Source organism: Chiloscyllium punctatum, chromosome 5 (assembly GCF_047496795.1).
Source record: "Chiloscyllium punctatum isolate Juve2018m chromosome 5, sChiPun1.3, whole genome shotgun sequence".
Lineage (NCBI taxonomy): Eukaryota > Metazoa > Chordata > Chondrichthyes > Orectolobiformes > Hemiscylliidae > Chiloscyllium > Chiloscyllium punctatum.
In genome coordinates, this window is record NC_092743.1 from 46,039,959 (window position 1) to 46,058,159 (window position 18,201).

Consider the following 18,201-nt stretch of genomic DNA (forward strand, 5'->3'; position numbering starts at 1 on the left):
TCATGAATGACGTCTCTTCTGTCAGAACTGGGGATATTGGCTGATGATTGCACAATGTTCAACACTATTTTCACCATTCCTTAGATTCTGAAGCTGTGTTTTGATATGCAGCAAAACCTGGGTGACTTTCAAACTTGGGCTCACAAGTGAACAGTAACATTAATTTAACATAAGTGCTAGTCATTGACCATCTCTAACAAGCTACACTCTAACAATTGTCTCCTGATGCTCAATGGCATTACCATTGCTGAAACCCTACAGTCGATGTTTTTGACTGATTATAAACTAATTAAACTAGCTATTTAAATACTTTAGCTACAAATCAAAGTGCAGGAATTCTGTAGTGAGCAACTCACCTCCTATGTCCTCAGTGTTTATCCAGCAAGTTCAAGGCATGCCACGAGTATGATAAATATTCTCCAATTGCTTGAATGGATGCAGCTCCAGTGACCAGGATAAAGTAGCATGTTTGATCACCTTCCGATCCACTACATTTACACTTCACCACTGACACACAGTTCAGCTAAGTGTACCGTCTACAAGATATATTGCAGCAATTCACCAAGGCTCTTTTGACAACACTTTGTAATCCCACAACCTCTACAATCTAGAAGGGCAAGGGTAGCAGATGCATGGGAACATCACCCACCTGCAAATTCCCTTCTAAGCCTCACACCATTCTGATGTGGAACTATGTTATCGTTCCTTCAGTGTTAATGGGTTAAAATCCTGGAACACCCATACTAATGACACTGTGAAAACAGAGTAGGAATAAATATGTCTTTTTCCAAGTGGCAGACAGTTACTAGTGAGGTATTGCAGGGATCAGTGCTAGGACTCCAGTTATTCAAAATATATATTAATGATTTAAATGAGAAAACTAAATACAATATCTCCAAGAGTGCAGACAACACAAAGTTGGATGTGTGTGTGAACTGTGAGGAAAATGTTGAAATGCTTCAGTGTGATTTGGACAAATTGAGTGAGTGAGCAGATGCGTGGCATGGTCTCCTCTGAGAAAGGGTATTCTGGCTATGGAGGGAGCACAACAAAGGTTTACCAAGCTGATTCCTGGAAGACCAGGTTTGACATATGAAGACAGACTGGATCAGTGAGGGGTATATTAACTCGAGTTTAGAGGGATATAAGTCCATTAATGTTTAGGAGAACAACAATTTTTTTTTTCATTTGCTCAAATGAACTAGGTGTTAACGGTTAGATGAGCATTTATTGCTCATCCCTAACTGTTCAGAGGGCAGTTTAATGTCAACCACATCGTCATAGATCTGGCAATAGAGAGGCCAGACTTGATAAGGATAGCAGATTTCCGTCCCTACATGACATATGCGAACCAGATGGGTTCTTACAACAATTCATATGGTTACCATTACACCAGCATTTTTAATCCCAAAATTTTATTGAATTCAAATCTGCCACGGTTGGATTTAATCCATGTTTTCAGCACATTAATTCTGGATTACTAGTTCAGTGACATCATCATTACAACATAGCCCCCCAACTCTTGTGATAAGAGTTTGAAAAGCTAAGGTATACAAAGGGATCTGGGTATCCTTGTAAAGATGTCACTGAAGGTTAACATACAAGTAAAGCAGCTATTAGTGATGCTTTTGTAATGATAGCCTTTATTGCAAAAGAACTTGAGTAAATTAGTAGTGAAGTCTTGCTTCAATTGTATAGAAGCTTGGTTAGACCACACTGAAATATTGTGTGCAGATTTATCCTCCTTATTTCAGGAAAGATATTACTGCAACAAAGATCCACCAGACTTGTTCTTGGGACCATAGGACCGTGTTATGACGAGGTGGGGAAAACTGAGCTTGTATTTCCTCAATTCGAAGAATGAGAAGTGATCGCACTGAAACTTTAAAAATGTTTAAAGGGATAGACAGGATAAATGCAGGTAAGATGTTTCCCCTGATGAGGAGTCTAGAAGCAGGAGGTACAATTTGGGGTTGCCACTCAGATCCAAGATGAGGAGAATTTTATTTTGCTCAGAGGGCTGTGAACCTTTGGAATTTGTTCCCCAAGAAGGCCATGAAAGCTCAGCATGTTTAAGACAGATATTGATAAATTGATTTCCAAATACACACAGGTGGGTAAAGTGTTTGGTCTTCCATTATCACATAGAATGAAGGGGCAAGCCCAATGGGGTGAATGGCCACCACTGTTCCTACATCCCTGAATTGGTGAATTCTGAAAGGATGGTTCCTCTTGTGGATGAGACGAGGGGTGATATTTTAAAAATAAGTCATCTCCAATTTATTTTAGTACAAAGATGAGCAGAAATATTGCCTCCCAAAGAACTGTGAGGCTTTACAAATCTCTTTCCCTGAGAGCAGTGGCGGTAGGGTCAATGTATTAAGACAGACTAAGGAGTTAAAAGGTATAGGAGTTGGTGGACGGGGTCACACTTAGGTAGGAAAGTATCGAAGTCACAATCAAACGTGCCATATGATCTATATGGACTTCAGTAAGGCGTTTGACAAGGTTCCCCATGGGAGACTGATTAGCAAGGTTAGATCTCACTGAAATCAGGGAGAACTAGCCATTTGGATGCAGAACTGGCTCAAAGGTAGAAGACAGAGAGTGGTGGTGGAGGGTTGTTTTTCAGTCTGGAGGCCTGTGACCAGTGGAATGCCACAAGGATCAGTGCTGGGTCCTCTGCCTTTTGTCATTTACAGAAACGATTTGGTTACGAGCATAAGTGGTACAGTTAGTAAGTTTGCAGATGACACCAAAATTGGAGGTGTAGTGGACAGCAAAGAGGGTTACCTCAGATTACAACAGCATCTTGACCAGATGGGCCAATGGGCTGAGAAGTGGCAGATGGAGTTTAATTCAGATAAACGCTGCATTTTGGGAAAGCAAATCTTAGCAGGACTTATACACTTAATGGTAAGGAGAGTGTTGCTGAACAAAGAGACCTTGGAATGCAGGTTCATGACTCCTTGAAAGTGGAGTTGCAGGTTGGTAAGATAGTGAAGAAGGTGTTTGGTAAGCTTTCCTTTATTGGTCAGAGTATTGATTACAGGAGTTGGGAGGTCATGTTGCGGCTGTACAGGACATTGGTTAGGCCACTGTTGGAATATTGCGTGCAATTCTGGTTTCCTTCCTATCGGCAAGATGTTGTGAAACCTGAAAGGGTTCAGAAAAGATTTACAAGGATGTTGCCAAGGTTGGAGGATTTCAGCTATAGGGAGAGGCTGAACAAGCTGGAGCTGTTTTTCCTGGAGCGTCGGAGGCTGAGGGGTGACCTTATAGAGGTTTACAAAATTGAGGGGCATGGATAGGGTAAATAGGCAGTCTTTTCCCTGGGGTCAGGGAGACCAGAACTAGAGGACAAACGTTTAGGGTGAGTGGGGAAAGATATAAAAGAGACCTAATGGGGCAACCTTTTCACACAGAGGGTGGTACGTGTATGAAATGAACTGCCAGAGGAAGTGGTGGAGGCTGGTACAATTGCGCATTTAAGAGGCATTTGCATGTGTATACGAACAGGAAGGGTTTGGAGGGATATGGGCCGGGTGCTGGCAGGTGGGACTAGATTGGGTTGAACCGAAGGGTCTGCTTCCATGGTGTACATCTCTATGACTCTATGAGTGATAGAGCACGTTTGAAGAGTTGAATGGCGTACTGACACCTCTTAATTGAAATGTGCATACTTTAAAAATATGGTATCGACATTTGGGACCAGATACTATCTGGGAGAGAAAGAACCTTGCGAATCTTAGTGTATGCCAACTTCAATTTGAGAAGTTGGACAAAGGATACTGGTTTCTTCCTTCAATCACAGTAACATTGGTGGGAGTGCAGTGAACTAATAGCACCAACAGTGCCAACTCGCCACCACCTTCACAAGGGCAACAAGGGATGGGCGCAAGAGGCCATTCGGCCCATCGTACCTGTACGAGCTGTTCAAATGAGTGTCATTACTTACTGACAGTTTTCCATTTCTCCCCTACCCCCTTACCCTTGGGCAGTGCATTCGTTCAATCCATACAATCACTAAGTGCCTTCGAAAAGACCCCCAAACGAATAAATAAAATAAAGTCCCTGTTCGCAGGTTGTAACCTAGCACACATACTAACAAGAGATACCCGATTAACACAGTTTGCTAACTCCCGATGGCACCTTCCTTTTAAGGTTTATAAAACCCATGAACGAAGTACAATATGTAACTACTCCACAACTGCCACTGCTCGAGCCATCCACATTCTTCCCGCCCCGCTTCGGGCATGCGCCCTGGGAAACCGGAAGAATCAGGAACGGAAGTGACGCATGTGGAGACATGGCGGATACAGCGGCTGAGCTGCTGTTTTTAGATACGTTTAAACACTCAAACTCAGAGGTAAAGTCCTGGGGTCGTCCTTTTCGTCATTCATCGGGACTGGCTTCTCCCATCACTTTTGCTTGACTTCTCTTGCCGCAGTTGCTTTTGTAAATAGCGCTCGGCGTGCTGCAGCCTGAACTGGGCCTTTAATAGCGGTGGGAGTGGGATCGGGCCGGGGTGTTAGAGTGACCCAGGATCAGTGCCCTTTCCTCTCTTGCGGGACCGACAGAGCTTATGGGTCGAGCAGTACACGCTGTAGTTTCGAGTTGCTATTGTCTCTCTTGCACCCTTGTCCTCCGGCGTTAGCTGTTGGTTTTGTTTCTGGTCAAGTGATAGTTACCGCTCCCTTTCCCCTCACCCAGAACGAAATTCAAGAACTGATCTGGAAAATGGGACTCAAATTTAAAGACGTGAATAAGCTGCCAGCAATTTCTGTGCAGCGCTTTCCGGGATGGCTGATGATGAACGAGAATGTGCTGCGCTGATTGCACACAATTGTTAAGGGAGAGCATAAAGCATTTTAAATTATTTTAGCAGATCTTGCATTATACACCAGTTACATTTTACCAGCATCTGTAAGGCAAGGATGAAACATTGAAGGAGATCACTTTTACAGGCCAGGAATGCTAGTGTTTATACTTGTCTCAGAAGTTGTGCAACCGAATAGTCGGTGGTTGGCTATGATTTCCAAGTTAAAAATAAATGGTTATAATTCATCTGGAAATATTCACAGGATAACACATGTCCTCAAATTATACTCAGGGAAAATTAGTATATAGATTCTTAATTGCATGGAATATGTTTACGTTAAATAGGAGATTTTTCTGTTAAGTTACTGGATGTAAATGTTCAGTTTTGTACATTGTGCAGTAATTTGGGGTTTAAAAATTTCAATTTCAGGAGGGAATTGAAGATAGAGAAAGGAGGAGTGTTTTTGACCATTATCTTAGCTCAAGATGACATCACTTTAAATATTTGTGTTAATTTGAGATAATCAGGTAACTTATGTTTCAGAAGGCAGTTACGAGACTGCCACATTGATGTGGATCTGGAGTCGCAGTCAGACTGGATAACACTAGCAGATTTCCTTCCCACTAGATTGGATTTTCATGAAAACATGATGGTTTACCAATGATTAGATTAGATTACTTACAGTGTGGAAACAGGCCCTTCGGCCCAACAAGTCCACATTGACCCACCGAAGCGCAACCCACCCATATCCCTACATCTACCCTTTACCTAACACTATGGGCAATTTAGCATGGCCAATTCACCTGACCTGCACATCTTTGGAGTGTGGGAGGAAACCGGAGCATCCGGAGGAAACCCATGCAGACACGGGGAGAATGTGCAGACTCCACACAGAGAGTCACCTGAGTTGGGTATTGGAGTCGGGTATTGAACCCGGGTCTCTGGTGCTGTGAGGCAGCAGTGCTAACCACTGTGCCACCGTGACGCCCACGATATTGACTGAGATTAGTTTTTTTTATTTTGGATCTACAGCTGAATTGAATTGAAGTTGTATGTGATTGCATCTCATGCCTTCAAAGTATTTGGTCCTCTGGATCACTGATTTGTTAATCTTATTATCCTGCTGTTACAGTGGTTGATAAAAAGATTTATTTTGTTCATTGTTGAATTGTCACTGAAATTGCAGTATTAAAAAATTTCAAAAACACGATTTAAACAAAATTATTCAACATAACCTGAATTGCAGGAAAATAGATTTGCTTTTCCAACTTCATGCAAAAGAACAAAATTAGTTGTAAAGCTAATTGGCAGCAGGTTACAATTTGAAGCACAGCAACACTTATAGTTTGCAATTTTTTGAGAAGATTCGTACCTCAGGTTGAGGTTCAAGTTGTAAGTTTGCTCGCTGAGCGGAGAGGTTTGTTCTCAGATATTTCATCACCATGCTAGGCAACATCGTCACTGAGCCTCTGTTGAAGCTGGTGTTCTGTCCCGCTTTCTATTTGGTCTGTTAAAGATGGTGATATCATTTCTGATTCTTTTTCTGAGAGATTGATTTGATCCTATTTACCAATGTGTTTATTGATGGAGTTCCAGTTTGAATGCCAGGCCTGTAGGAATTCCCCTCTGTGTCTTTGTTTAGCATGTCCTAGGTTGGATGTATTGTCCCAGTCAAAATGGTGTCCTCCTCCACCTGTGTGTAAAGATCTCTTGGTGGCTAGTTTCTTGCCTGTCTGTCCAATGTAGTGTTTGTTGTTGTCCTTGCAGGGTATTTTGTATATGACATTAGTTTTGTTGGTTATTGGTATGGGGTCCTTTAGGTACATCAGCAACTGTTTCAGTGTGTTGGTAGGTTTGTGGGCAACCATAATGCCAAGGTAGCTTATAGTTTGTCAAGTGTTACTATTTTTCTACAGTATCTTTATTGTTATCTCAAATTAAGGTCTGTTGAAGATACTTATTTAAGTTGAACTATGAGTGGTGGTAGTGCTTCATAAAGTTGGTCCAGGTAACATTTTTATGTGACCTGTGAAGCTTACCACACTGTTATTAGTGAGGGGCATTCAATTTGTTTGATTGTGACTTTGCTTAAGCATATACTCTCCAGCAGGGAGTTGGAAATTGATTGCAAATCCTAACTGAATCTTGAGATGTCTTGGAACTGTGCCTGTGATTATTTTTAATTAAATAAACGAGTCTTTAAACTGTTGACTTTGAACACGATCAATACCATAAATTGAACTGTACAATACCATACTGCCTTAAACCTGTGGTAAACTTTGATAGTTTTTCCACTAAGTAAAATTAAGTTAAAAAACCTGAAGTCTTGATCTTGTAGAGTCACGCAGCACAGAAAGAGGCACTTTGGTCACCATGTCTATGCCAACCAAGAAACACCAACTTACACTAATCCCTTTTATCGATATTCAGTGTATAGCCTACCATGCCCTGGGATTTTAAGTGCTTATCCAGATGCTTCTTAAATGTTGTGCAAATACTTGTCTCAACCATCCACTCAGGTTGCATATTGCGTATTTCTCCTACCCTCTGAGTGAAAAATGTTTTCCTCAGGTCTCCTCTGAACCATTACCCCTCGCCTTAAACTTTTGCCCTCTGGTCAGACATAGGGTAGATCGTGAGTATCATTTCTCATCTGTACTTCTCATAATCTTGCATTTCTCAAATCAGATCGACCCTCAGCTTCCTTTGCTCCAAGAAAACAAACCCAGACTTTTCATCCCAGGCAACATCCTGGTGAATCTCCTCTGCACTGTCTCCAGTGCAATCATGTCATTCCAAAAGTATGGCAATCAGAACTACATACAGTATTCCAGCAGTGGCCTAAACTGCATTTTATAATGTTTAACAAGACTTCCTTGCTCCTTTATTGTACACCCCAGTTAATGAAGTCAAGCATCCCGTATGCTGCCTTCACCATCCCATCTACCTGTGCTGAGATCTTCAGGGAACTATGGACTTGTTCACAAAGGTCTCTTTGTACCTCAGATCTCCCTTGGGACCTATCACTCATTGTGTTTATTCTTCCCTTATTAGAACTTCCAAAATGCATCACCTCATACTTGTCAGGATTAAATTCTATCTACCATTGTTCTGCCCAATTTACCACATGATCAATATCAAACAGGAGCCTGAGATCATCCTCACCACCAACAACACCATTAGTTTTCCAGTCATCCACAAATTTACTAATTATACCTTATGTATTCACATCCAAGTTGTTAACGTACATCACAAAGACCAAATCCTGTGAAACACCAGTGTTCACAATCTTCCAGTCACAAAAAAGCAATCTTCCACCATTACTCTTTGCCTCTTCGCAAGCCAATTTTGGATCCAGTTTGCCAACTTGCCTTTGAGCCTATGGATTCTTACCTTTTGGACCAGCTTTCCATGTGAGGCCTTGTCAAAGGTCTTCCTGAAGTGCCTGTAGATCACATCAGCCGTACTACCCTTATCAATATATTAGTCACTTTTTCAAAAAACTCAGTTGAATTAATCAGACGTGATCTCCGTCGAACAAATCTATGCTGACGATCCCTGATCGACCCTGCCTTTCCAAGTGTTGATTAATCCTGACCTCAGAATACCTCCAATAAATGCCCTACTGCTGACGTCAGATGAACTGGCCTATCCATGCTGCCCTTCTTGAACAAAGGAGCCAGTTATCTGGCTCTTCACCTGTGGCCAGTGAAATATTAAATATGTCCACCAGGGCACCAGCAGTCTTCTAAGCCAAAGTGAATACTGCAGATACTGGAGATTAGAGTCAAGATTAATGTAGTGCTGAAAAAGCACAGCAGGTCAGGCAGCATCCAAAGAGCAAGAAAATTGATGTTTCGGGCCAAAGCCCTTCTGTCAGGAATGAGCCTCATTCCTGATGAAGGGCTTTGGTCCGAAACATTGATTTTTCTGCTCCTCGGATGCTGCCTGACCTGCTGTGCTTTTCCAGCACTACTCTAATCTTGACCCCAGCAATGTTCTCCCTTGTCTCCCAAAGAAGCCTGCTAAATCACCTCACAACTCCTCCTTATTAATCTTAACATGTCTAGAACTTCACCAAATCCCCAGTCACAATGTCTTTCTCTGTTTTTAGTTTGCTCATTGAAATGGTAGATTTGTTCTGAGACATTTTGTCACCATGCTCGGTAACATCATTAGTGTGCCTCTGGTGAAGCATTGTTGTTCTGCCCTTCTTGCTATTTATCTGTCTCGGTTTGCTATATCATTTAGATGATATCATTTCTGGTTCAATTTCTGAGAGGTTGGTAAATGGAGTCCAAATCTATATGTTTGTTAATGGAGTTCCAGTTTGAATGCCAGGCCTCCAGGAATTCCCCTGCATGTCTTTGTTCATCCAGGATGGGTGTATTGTCCCATTCGAACTGGTGTCCCTCTTCATCCATATGGATGGATACCAGTGATAGTTGGTTATGTCATTTGGTGGCTAGTTTCCTGCCTGTTTGTCCAGTGTAATGTTTGTTGCAGTCCTTGCAGAGTATTTTGTACATGCCATTCGTTTTGCTGGTATTGGTACGGGATCCTTTAAATTCATGCGCAACAGACCTAAACAAGATGACACAACACTCCCAGAGACTCTAGCCACACTGCCATACATCAAAGACATCTCAGAAATGACAACCAGACTACTCTGACTCCAAGGCATCATGGTAGCTATAAACCTACCACCACACTGAAACACTGCTGATGAATTTAAAGAACCCTGTACCAACAACCAGCAGAATGAACGGCATATACAACATACCCTGCAAGGACTGCAACAAACATTACATTTGACAAATGGGCATAAAACTAGCCTCCAGGATAAATGAACACCAATTAGCTACCAAAAGACATGATCAACTATCACTTGTATCCAAACGCAGGTGAAGAGGGACACCAGTTTGACTAGGACAATACATCCATCCTGGGACAGGCTAAACAAAGACATGCAGGGGAATTCCTAGAGGTCTGGCATTCAAACCAGAACTCCATTAACAAACATATAGATTTGGACCACTTTTATCAACCTCTCAGAAACAGAACTGGAAATGATATCACCCACCACAACAAACTGAGACAGATAAATAGCAAGTGGGGCAGAACATCGACGCTTCACTGGAGGCTCACTGATGATGATACTTCGCATGGTGACGAAACATCTGAGCACACATCTACCAGCTCAGCATGCAAACTTACAACCCGATCCACAACCTGAACTACAAATCACCTCCAAAATCTCAAATGTCTTTCTCTTTTGTGAATACAGATGAGAGATATTCATTTATGACCCCTCCTACACCCTCAGGCTCCATGAACAGGTTGCTCCTTTTGTCTCTAATAGGTCCCACTCTTCCCCTCATAATCCTCTTACTGTGAATAGAGTTCTCAAAAAAAATTAGGGATTTCATTGATCCTGTCGGCCAAAGGTATTTTGTGGCCCTTCTTTGCCCTCCTAATTTATTTTTAAGCAACCCATGCACACCTTTGAAGAGTCTCCTCGGTTTTTAAATGCTCTATGCCTGACATGTGTTTCCTTCATTTTCTTTATCAAACTCTCTTGACTTGCAGGGTTCCCAGGACATGCTGCCCATATCCTCCACAGACTTTGAATTCTCACTATACGACTTTTCAATGATTCCCACTTTCCAAATGTAGACTTACCTGCAAGTCGCTGTTCCCAGTCTGTTTGCCAGATCTCATCTAAAAGTATTGAAATCAGCCTTTCTCCCAATTTAGACACTTCTGCATTATCCTTATTCCTTTCCATAGTGACTTAGAAACTTACAGCCTCATGGTCGCTATCCCCAAAATGCTCACCTGCTGAAACCTCAATCACTTGGCTGGTTTCAGTCCCTAAGATCTGCATACTGGTACAAGAAATTCTCCTGAATGCAGTTGAAAAATTTTACCCCGTCTGACCCTTTCACGATAAGGTGATTCCAGTTCATGTTAGCAAAGTTTAACTTTCTTACAACAATAACCCTATTTCTGTTACATCTTTGTGTTTTGCCCACGTATCACCTATCTCCCCGTCTGTTGGTAGGCCTGTCGTTTAATATCAGTAAAATAATCACCTTTTTGTTTATTTCTAAACTGTACCCAGATGGCCTCATTTAAAGATCCTTCTACAAAATCCTCCCTGTTTACTGCAATGATGGTTTCCTTTATCAGCAATGCAATGCCCTCACCTCCCTTACATTCCCCACCCAAGCTATTGTGCTTCAAACCTGTATAACCTGAGGTTGAGCTGCCACTTCTTTTTCTGTCAATCTTTCCTTCAACCATGTCTTAGTTATAGCAAAGGTATCATATTCCCATGCTCGGTGCTCTAAGATCATTAGCCTTAACAGTCAAGTTCCTTGCATTAAAATGGATGTAATTTAGCTTTCTGGACGATGTCCATGTCTTTTCCAACTGCTGACTGCCCAAGCATCCTTTCTATATCTGGTGGGACCCTGCTTCCAACTTTACATCTGCTCTACCTGCTTGCCAAATTAATTAAAAACCTTCCCAACAACACGAGCAAACTACCCAGGTTTGTAAACTACTTTGTTGATTTTGAAAGTTAAGGAATAGAAATTGATTTCCCCTTCATTTAATACTCAAACTAAGCTGTACCCAATAGAGTTGGCAGTATTTTCCTGTCATAAGAGGAAATAAGAGACACGAGTTGAATTCTATTATTTGGTTCATTCTTGTAGACAGCTGTACTAATTATTCTGGGTTGACGAATGATTGAAGATAACTCAAGAATAAGTAAGGAGGAAAATTAATCAATTGCTACATCATCTGTGAATTCCTATGCAGCAGTGTTTGTAGAATTGAACTGTGCTGCTGTGCCCTCATGTTCCAACTGTTTCTACTACACTCTAATCATTTTTCAGTACTACACCCAGCATCTGCTTATGTTTGGGCAGGAACATGCAGTTATATTTAAATGAGGAAAACTAAACCTGTGCTGTTTTCCTTCGGCTATTGGAAATACCTGGGTTCCGGTATCCAGCTATCCAAGTTGGTTCAGAGGACCATGGAAGAATTATGAAAGATTATGTGCTAATGATTTGAAGACAGTCTGTGTACATTATGAATCAGTATTAAATATTTTTACCAAAGTTAAAAGCCAAAATTTTTTGCAGAACTTTATGCAAAAGAAATGAAATTAGAACAAACCAAACCACTTACATATAACACCGATTTAAAGATTTCAAAACACTTAGTGTCCCATTACAATACTCAATGTCCTTCTCGATCCCACATAAGTTTGACCTCGCTGTGGCTTCAATTTATGGTTGTTAGAATCTGATTACCTCTTTTTTTGATTAGTTCATGTAACTCACCTTAACTTTTCTCAGCTTCCAATAGCCCTTTTTTTAAAACCAAACACTGCTGATCTGGAAAGTTAAAATAAACTGCTTATACAATGTGGGTTACCATTAACCAGAAACTGAACTGCAAAAGCCATATAAATAACATTTAGCTACAAAAGTAGTTCAGGTGCGAGGAACACTGCAGTGAGTAATTCACCACCTGACTAAGGGCCTTCTTATGGTACAATAGTAGTGTCTCTATCCGTGAACTAAGAGGCCTGGGTTCAAAACCCACCTGCTCCAGAGGTGTATAATACATCTCTGAACAGTTTGATAATAAAAATAAGTTCACCACCCGACTCCATAAAAGCCTGTCCACCATCTACAAGGCACAGGTCAGAAGTGTGATGGTATATTCCCTACTTGCCTGGTTGACTGCAGCTTTGATAACACTCAAGAAGCTTGATACCATCCAGTGCTGCTAGGAGAAGGGGGGTTTGGTGGGATTTCAGGGGTTTTGACCCAGTGACAGTGAAAGAGTGGTGGTGTAGTTCCAAGACATCATGTTGTGTGGCTTTGAGGAGAACTTGCTGGTGGTAGTGTTCCCATGCATCCGTGAACTTTATCCTTCTAGGTAGTAGAGATCCTAGATTTGGAAGGTGTTGGTGGAAACTCAAGCCAGTTACTGCAGTACCTCTTATAGATGGTACAGAGTGCTGTCATTCTGTTTTGCAGTGGAAGGAGTGATATTGAAGGTGGTGGATGGGGTGAGAGTCAAGCAGGCTGCTTTGTCCTGGGTGGTGTTTTTAGAGTTACACCCATCCAGGCAGGTGGAGACTATTCCATTGCACTCCTGACTTGTTCTTTGTAGATGGTGGACAGGTACTGGGGAGACAAGACTTGTACTTGCTGCAGAATTCTTAGCCTCGGACCTGCTGCTTTTCCCGCAGTATTTATACAACTGGTTCAGTTTAGTATCTGGTGAATAGTAACTACCAGGATATAGATATCGAGGACTTCAGTTGTAATAATGCCATTGAATGCCAATGGGTATTGGTTAGCTTCTCTTTTGTTGGAGATAGAGATGTGGCATGTCTGTGACTTGTCACTACATGCTGCTTCTCAGCTGAAGCCTAGATAATGTCCAGGTCTTGCTGCATATGGACAAGTACAGCTTCACTATCTGAGGATTACTGAATGGTGTTGAATATTGTACATTCATCAACAAACAGTCCAAATTATGACTTTGTAGAAGAAAGATCATTGATGAAGTAGCTGAAGATATTTGGGCCCAAGTCACTGTCCAGAGGAACTCCTGAAATGATGTGCTGGAGCTTAGATAATTGACCTCAAACAACCACAGTCATCTAAATGTGTGTTAAGAATGACACTAACCTTGGAGATTGTTCCCCTGCTTCTGTTTAACTACAGTTTTGCTAGGGCTTCTTGATGCCACACTTGTCAAATGCTGTCTTGATATCAAGGGAAGTTCATTCTGTCCCCACTTCTGGAGTTCACCTCATTTGTCCATGTTTAGTTCAAGGCTGTAATGAAGTCAGGAGTTGAGTGAACCTGGCAAACCCAAAGTGAACATTAGTGAGCATGTTATTCCTTTGCAAGTATTGCTTGATAACATTCTTGTCGCCCCCATTACTCATGATTGAGAGGAGATTGATATAGTAGTAATTTGATTAGTTCCATTTATCCTATCTGTTGTGCACAAGACACCTGTAGACACCAATATTGTCATTATATTGGGACAATGTGGCAAGGGGCATAGCATGTTCTGATGCACACATCTTCAGTACCAGTGCTGGAATGTTGTCAGGGCCCATAATTCAGTCTTAATGAAATTGGCTGAGGACTAACATCTCTGATGCTGTGGACCTGGGAGGAAACTGAGATGAATTATCCTTTGGTGATTCTGGCTGAAGATGCTTCCAAATGCTTCAGCCTTGTCTTTGGTACTGATGTGCTGGACTTCCCAGTCATCGAGGATGGAGACATTTGTGGAGCTGCCATCTTCTGTTTGTTGTTTCATCATCCTTCACCATTAATATGGAGTGTAGGAGGACTGCAGACTTTAAATAAAACCAAGTGCTGGAAAAAGTCAGCAGGTCTAGCAGCATTGATGGAGAGAGAAACAGAATGAATACTTTGGTTTTATTGACTTCTATAGAACTGAAGGGTATTAGCAGATTAAGGCTTTTCAGCAGTTGACAAAGGGGAGAAGTAAGTGGGACAGATAGTGAGGGTACTCAGAACAAAAAAAATCAATGGGAGTGCTAATGGTGTGAAGGACAGATGCAGGTAAAAAATGAGTGTTAATGGTGTGAATAGTAGAAAATAGTTCAACTCTGCTGAGAGCAAACTAACACTGTCAAGGCAGTGTCGGGGGAGAGGATGCTTGAATACTCTGAAGTTGATCAGCTGCGCATCTGTGCACTAATTTCAGCAAACATGTTTACTTGTCTGGACAAGCTTCTGCTCCCACATCTTCAAGCTAAATGATTGGTATCCTTCCTCAAGAACAAAGATGATCAGAATCAGACCACAGAACATGGTGAAGTCGGATAAGATCATGTGTTCTTCTTTTGATGGCTGAACATACTGATTCTGGAAAGGCAAAATCAGCCATAAGTACCACTTGTGAAATTGTCCGAAGTACTTAATTTTTCAGGAAGGTTTCATGACCATTGATCATCTTCAGTTACTCAGCTGTCGGTTGTGAGTCTTCACTTGATGCTGGCAGATTTTTATAATGTTACTATTGAACCTGACTGTATACTACTTTGACACACACACACACACAAATGATAACAGGGTATGGAAACACTGGCCAAATTTCTTTTCCAGCTCAAAAGCTTTAAGATTAGTTTCTAGTGCTGAGTTAGATTCTAGTGCTGGGAAACGGCTCTGGACGTTGAGAAGTGGATGTACATTGTTAGTTCTTTTGAAACATTAAATTTCCATTTTGATCCAAGTGAAATGAAGCATAGTGCATACTGGAAACTGAGTGACACTGTCCCACCCACCTATTGTTCCAGTGACCATCTCAACTAGCCAAGGATGCAGAGATGGGCTGAGAAGTGGCAGATGGCGTTCAACTGGAAAAGTGTGAAGTGATTCATTTTGGAAGGTTGAATTTGAATACAGATTACAGGGTTAAAGGCAGAATTCTTGGTAGTGATTAGATTAGATTCACTACAGTGTGAAAATAGGCCCTTCAGCCCAACAAGTCCACACTGACCCTCTGAAGAGTAACCCACCCAGACCCATTTCCCTCTGACTAATGCACCTAACGCTATGGGCAATTTAGCATGGCCAATTCACCTGGCCTGCACATCTTTGGACTGTGGGAGGAAACTGGAGCACCTGGAGGAAACCCACACAGATACAGGGAGAATGTGCAAACTCCACACAGACAGTTGTCCAAGATTGGAATCAAACCTGGGACCCTGGTGCTGTGAGGCAGCAGTGCTAACCACTGAGCCTGTAGTGTGGAGGACAGAGGAATCTTGGTGTCCATGTCCATAGATTCCTCAAAGTTGCCATCTAAGTTGATAGGGTTGTAAAGAAGGCATATGGTGAGTTGGTTTTTATTAGCAGGAAATTGAGTGTAAGAGCCGCGAGGTTATGCTGCAGCTCTGTCGAGTCCTGATTGGACCACACTTGGAATATTGTGTTCAGTTCTGGTCATCTCATTAAAGGAAAGACATGGAAGCTTTAGAGAGATTGCAGAGGAGATTTACCAAGATGCTGTCTGGACTGGAGGGCATGTCTAATGAAGAAAGGTTGAGGGAGCTAGGGCTTTTCTCATTGGACCGGAGAAGGATGAGAGATGACTTGATCGAGGTGTGCAAGATGATAAGAGGCATAGATAGAGTTGATAGCCAGAGAGTTTTTCCTACGGTAGAAAGGTCTATCATGAGGGGACATCATTTTAAGGTGATTGGAGGAAGGTTTAGGGGAGATGTCAGAGGCAGGTTCTTCTGACTCTTGGTCAGTGTGTGTCAGTGTATGCTGGGTGCTATGAAGACAAGAAAGGAGCTTCATATAAAGCTTTGTAAGTAAACTGTGCAATCGAAATTTATCAATGTATTTCATGAGGTTAATGGAATGTATTCTTCCTATGCAAATGTAAATCTTGCATTCCCAGCATATAACTTTAGGTGAATATTCTTATGTTAATACTAGAATTGGTATTTAAAATTTAAAAGAATTCTTGTCTTTTATTCTGTTACATTATAGCAGAATACGCATGTGGATGTCGTTCGCTTTCCGTGTGTGGTTTACATAAATGAAGTTCGAGTTATTCCTCCTGGTGTCAAAGCTCACAACAGCTTGCCTGATAGCAGGGCATATGGGTAAGTGAGGGGTGAATGGGAAATCCCTGTGTTTTCTTTAAAGCAATTTAAGAATTTAAATGTAATTGACAGGATACTTCTGCATCTAAAGTAATGTGTTAATTTTGACTTGATCATAACCTTTGATCACATTACTGGTTCGTTGGTATAAAATGTTTACTTCTGAACTAATGAATGACAGGTGCATACACAAGAATGTGTGTGCATTTGTGTTCATGTATTTATATGGGTATTTGTATATTTATTTGTATCTATGCTTAAGTTGTAAACTGCCTAGATTTTAGCATGTAGAGTTTTACCTGACAAGTGCAATTGTTTCACTCATCTCAGGGAGACCTCACCTCATGCATTTCAGCTAGACCTGTTTTTCAACAATGTCAGCAAACCAAGTGCGCCTGTTTTTGATCGATTAGGAAGGTAAGGCTATCAAAGCTCAAGCCTTGACTGAGGTGCTGCAGTACTATGAAAAATTGTTTCTACAGATGTAGTTAAAAAAAAGTTAAGCTTTATATTTTCTTGTGGACAAGAGATTTTACTTTTTAAAATTCTCCTTATCTTTTTGCTAATCGCATTACACCCAGTTTAAAAGCACAGGTGTCCACCTGTATGGATGTATGAATTGACTTGGGCTGTAGCAGGGAAAAGTAATGTTTTCATAATATTTCCATGTTCAGAAGAGCTTCCATTGGTGGGGAACTGAACTGATATCTTTCACAAAGAATAAAATTTGCTTCAAAAAAATTGTCAAAGGGACTATCACTCTTAACTGCAAAGTAGCAAATATATGTTGATGTATTTGAGGTCTTTTTGGACCAAGGAATTTACGTACCCATTTGTAGAGTAATATAAGAGCTAGATCTTCCTGTTAAACAAATGTTTTGTCAAACTTATTGGAGAGTTTAATAATGGGACACAGTGAAGCCCAGTACAGATATTTAAATAACAGAATTATATAATAATGTGTCTACCATATTCCCAAGGCTGACTTAAGTTCTACAGCCTGTTAAAATGCAAAGCTTAATTTTCAAGCACTCTTCATTGTAGCAGTTTTTATTTTTGCAATTATCTCTGTCTGTTGTATTTCTGTCAGTATTAACACTTAGATGGTATTCAGTCAAGTACATCCATTCATCGTTATGCAGTCAGATTTTTCACCATTCCTTTTGTGGTGATGGATTGACCTTCACTTGGTGTCTCTTCACCAGCTTTCAGGAGTGATAAGTAGCACTGCAAAGTGTGGCAGGATGTGAATAGGAAGAAAATGAACTTGCGTTATGTTTCTGTGGCATAATTTATGAGGCTTTTGTAAATTTTCAATGCCAAAGTAACCAGTGACTATCATAACTATCCATTTTATATATTTTTACAGTAATATCTGATTTATCATGTAAATATAAAGAAGAATAATAAACTTGGTGGAGACAATATTTGAACACTCAGTTGGAACATTAAAAATTCAAGAATGTTCAAATGAGGATCTATTTTTGTTGGACTGATTCGATTAGATTTCTTTACAAAATGAGATTTTTTCATTGCGTAGCAGTAAATAATTTGATAAAGCAATATTTTAAAGAAATTATGCCTTTATCTTTTTTCTCATTTTTCCTTAGCCTTGATTACGATGAAAATGCATCTATTATATTTAGACCAAATAATAAGGTAAGATTTTTTTGTACTGCACATT

The 18,201-nt window shown here is 40.9% G+C and overlaps 1 protein-coding gene across 3 annotated transcripts in view; it reads left to right on the forward strand.

The window, feature by feature from the left end:
• The first annotated feature begins 4,273 nt into the window (after positions 1-4,273).
• The window catches only part of virma (vir like m6A methyltransferase associated), a 108,779-nt gene continuing 94,851 nt past the window's right edge, over positions 4,274-18,201 (forward strand). For 2 of the 3 annotated variants that reach the window (XM_072570216.1, XM_072570218.1), the window contains exons 1-4: positions 4,274-4,369; positions 16,402-16,517; positions 16,848-16,934; positions 18,128-18,176. In XM_072570216.1, the coding sequence (XP_072426317.1) occupies positions 4,310-4,369; positions 16,402-16,517; positions 16,848-16,934; positions 18,128-18,176 (312 nt within the window). In that variant the 5' untranslated portion in view covers positions 4,274-4,309. The remainder of the gene's footprint in view (positions 4,370-16,401; positions 16,518-16,847; positions 16,935-18,127; positions 18,177-18,201) is intronic. The other variant, XM_072570217.1, reaches the window with a different exon arrangement.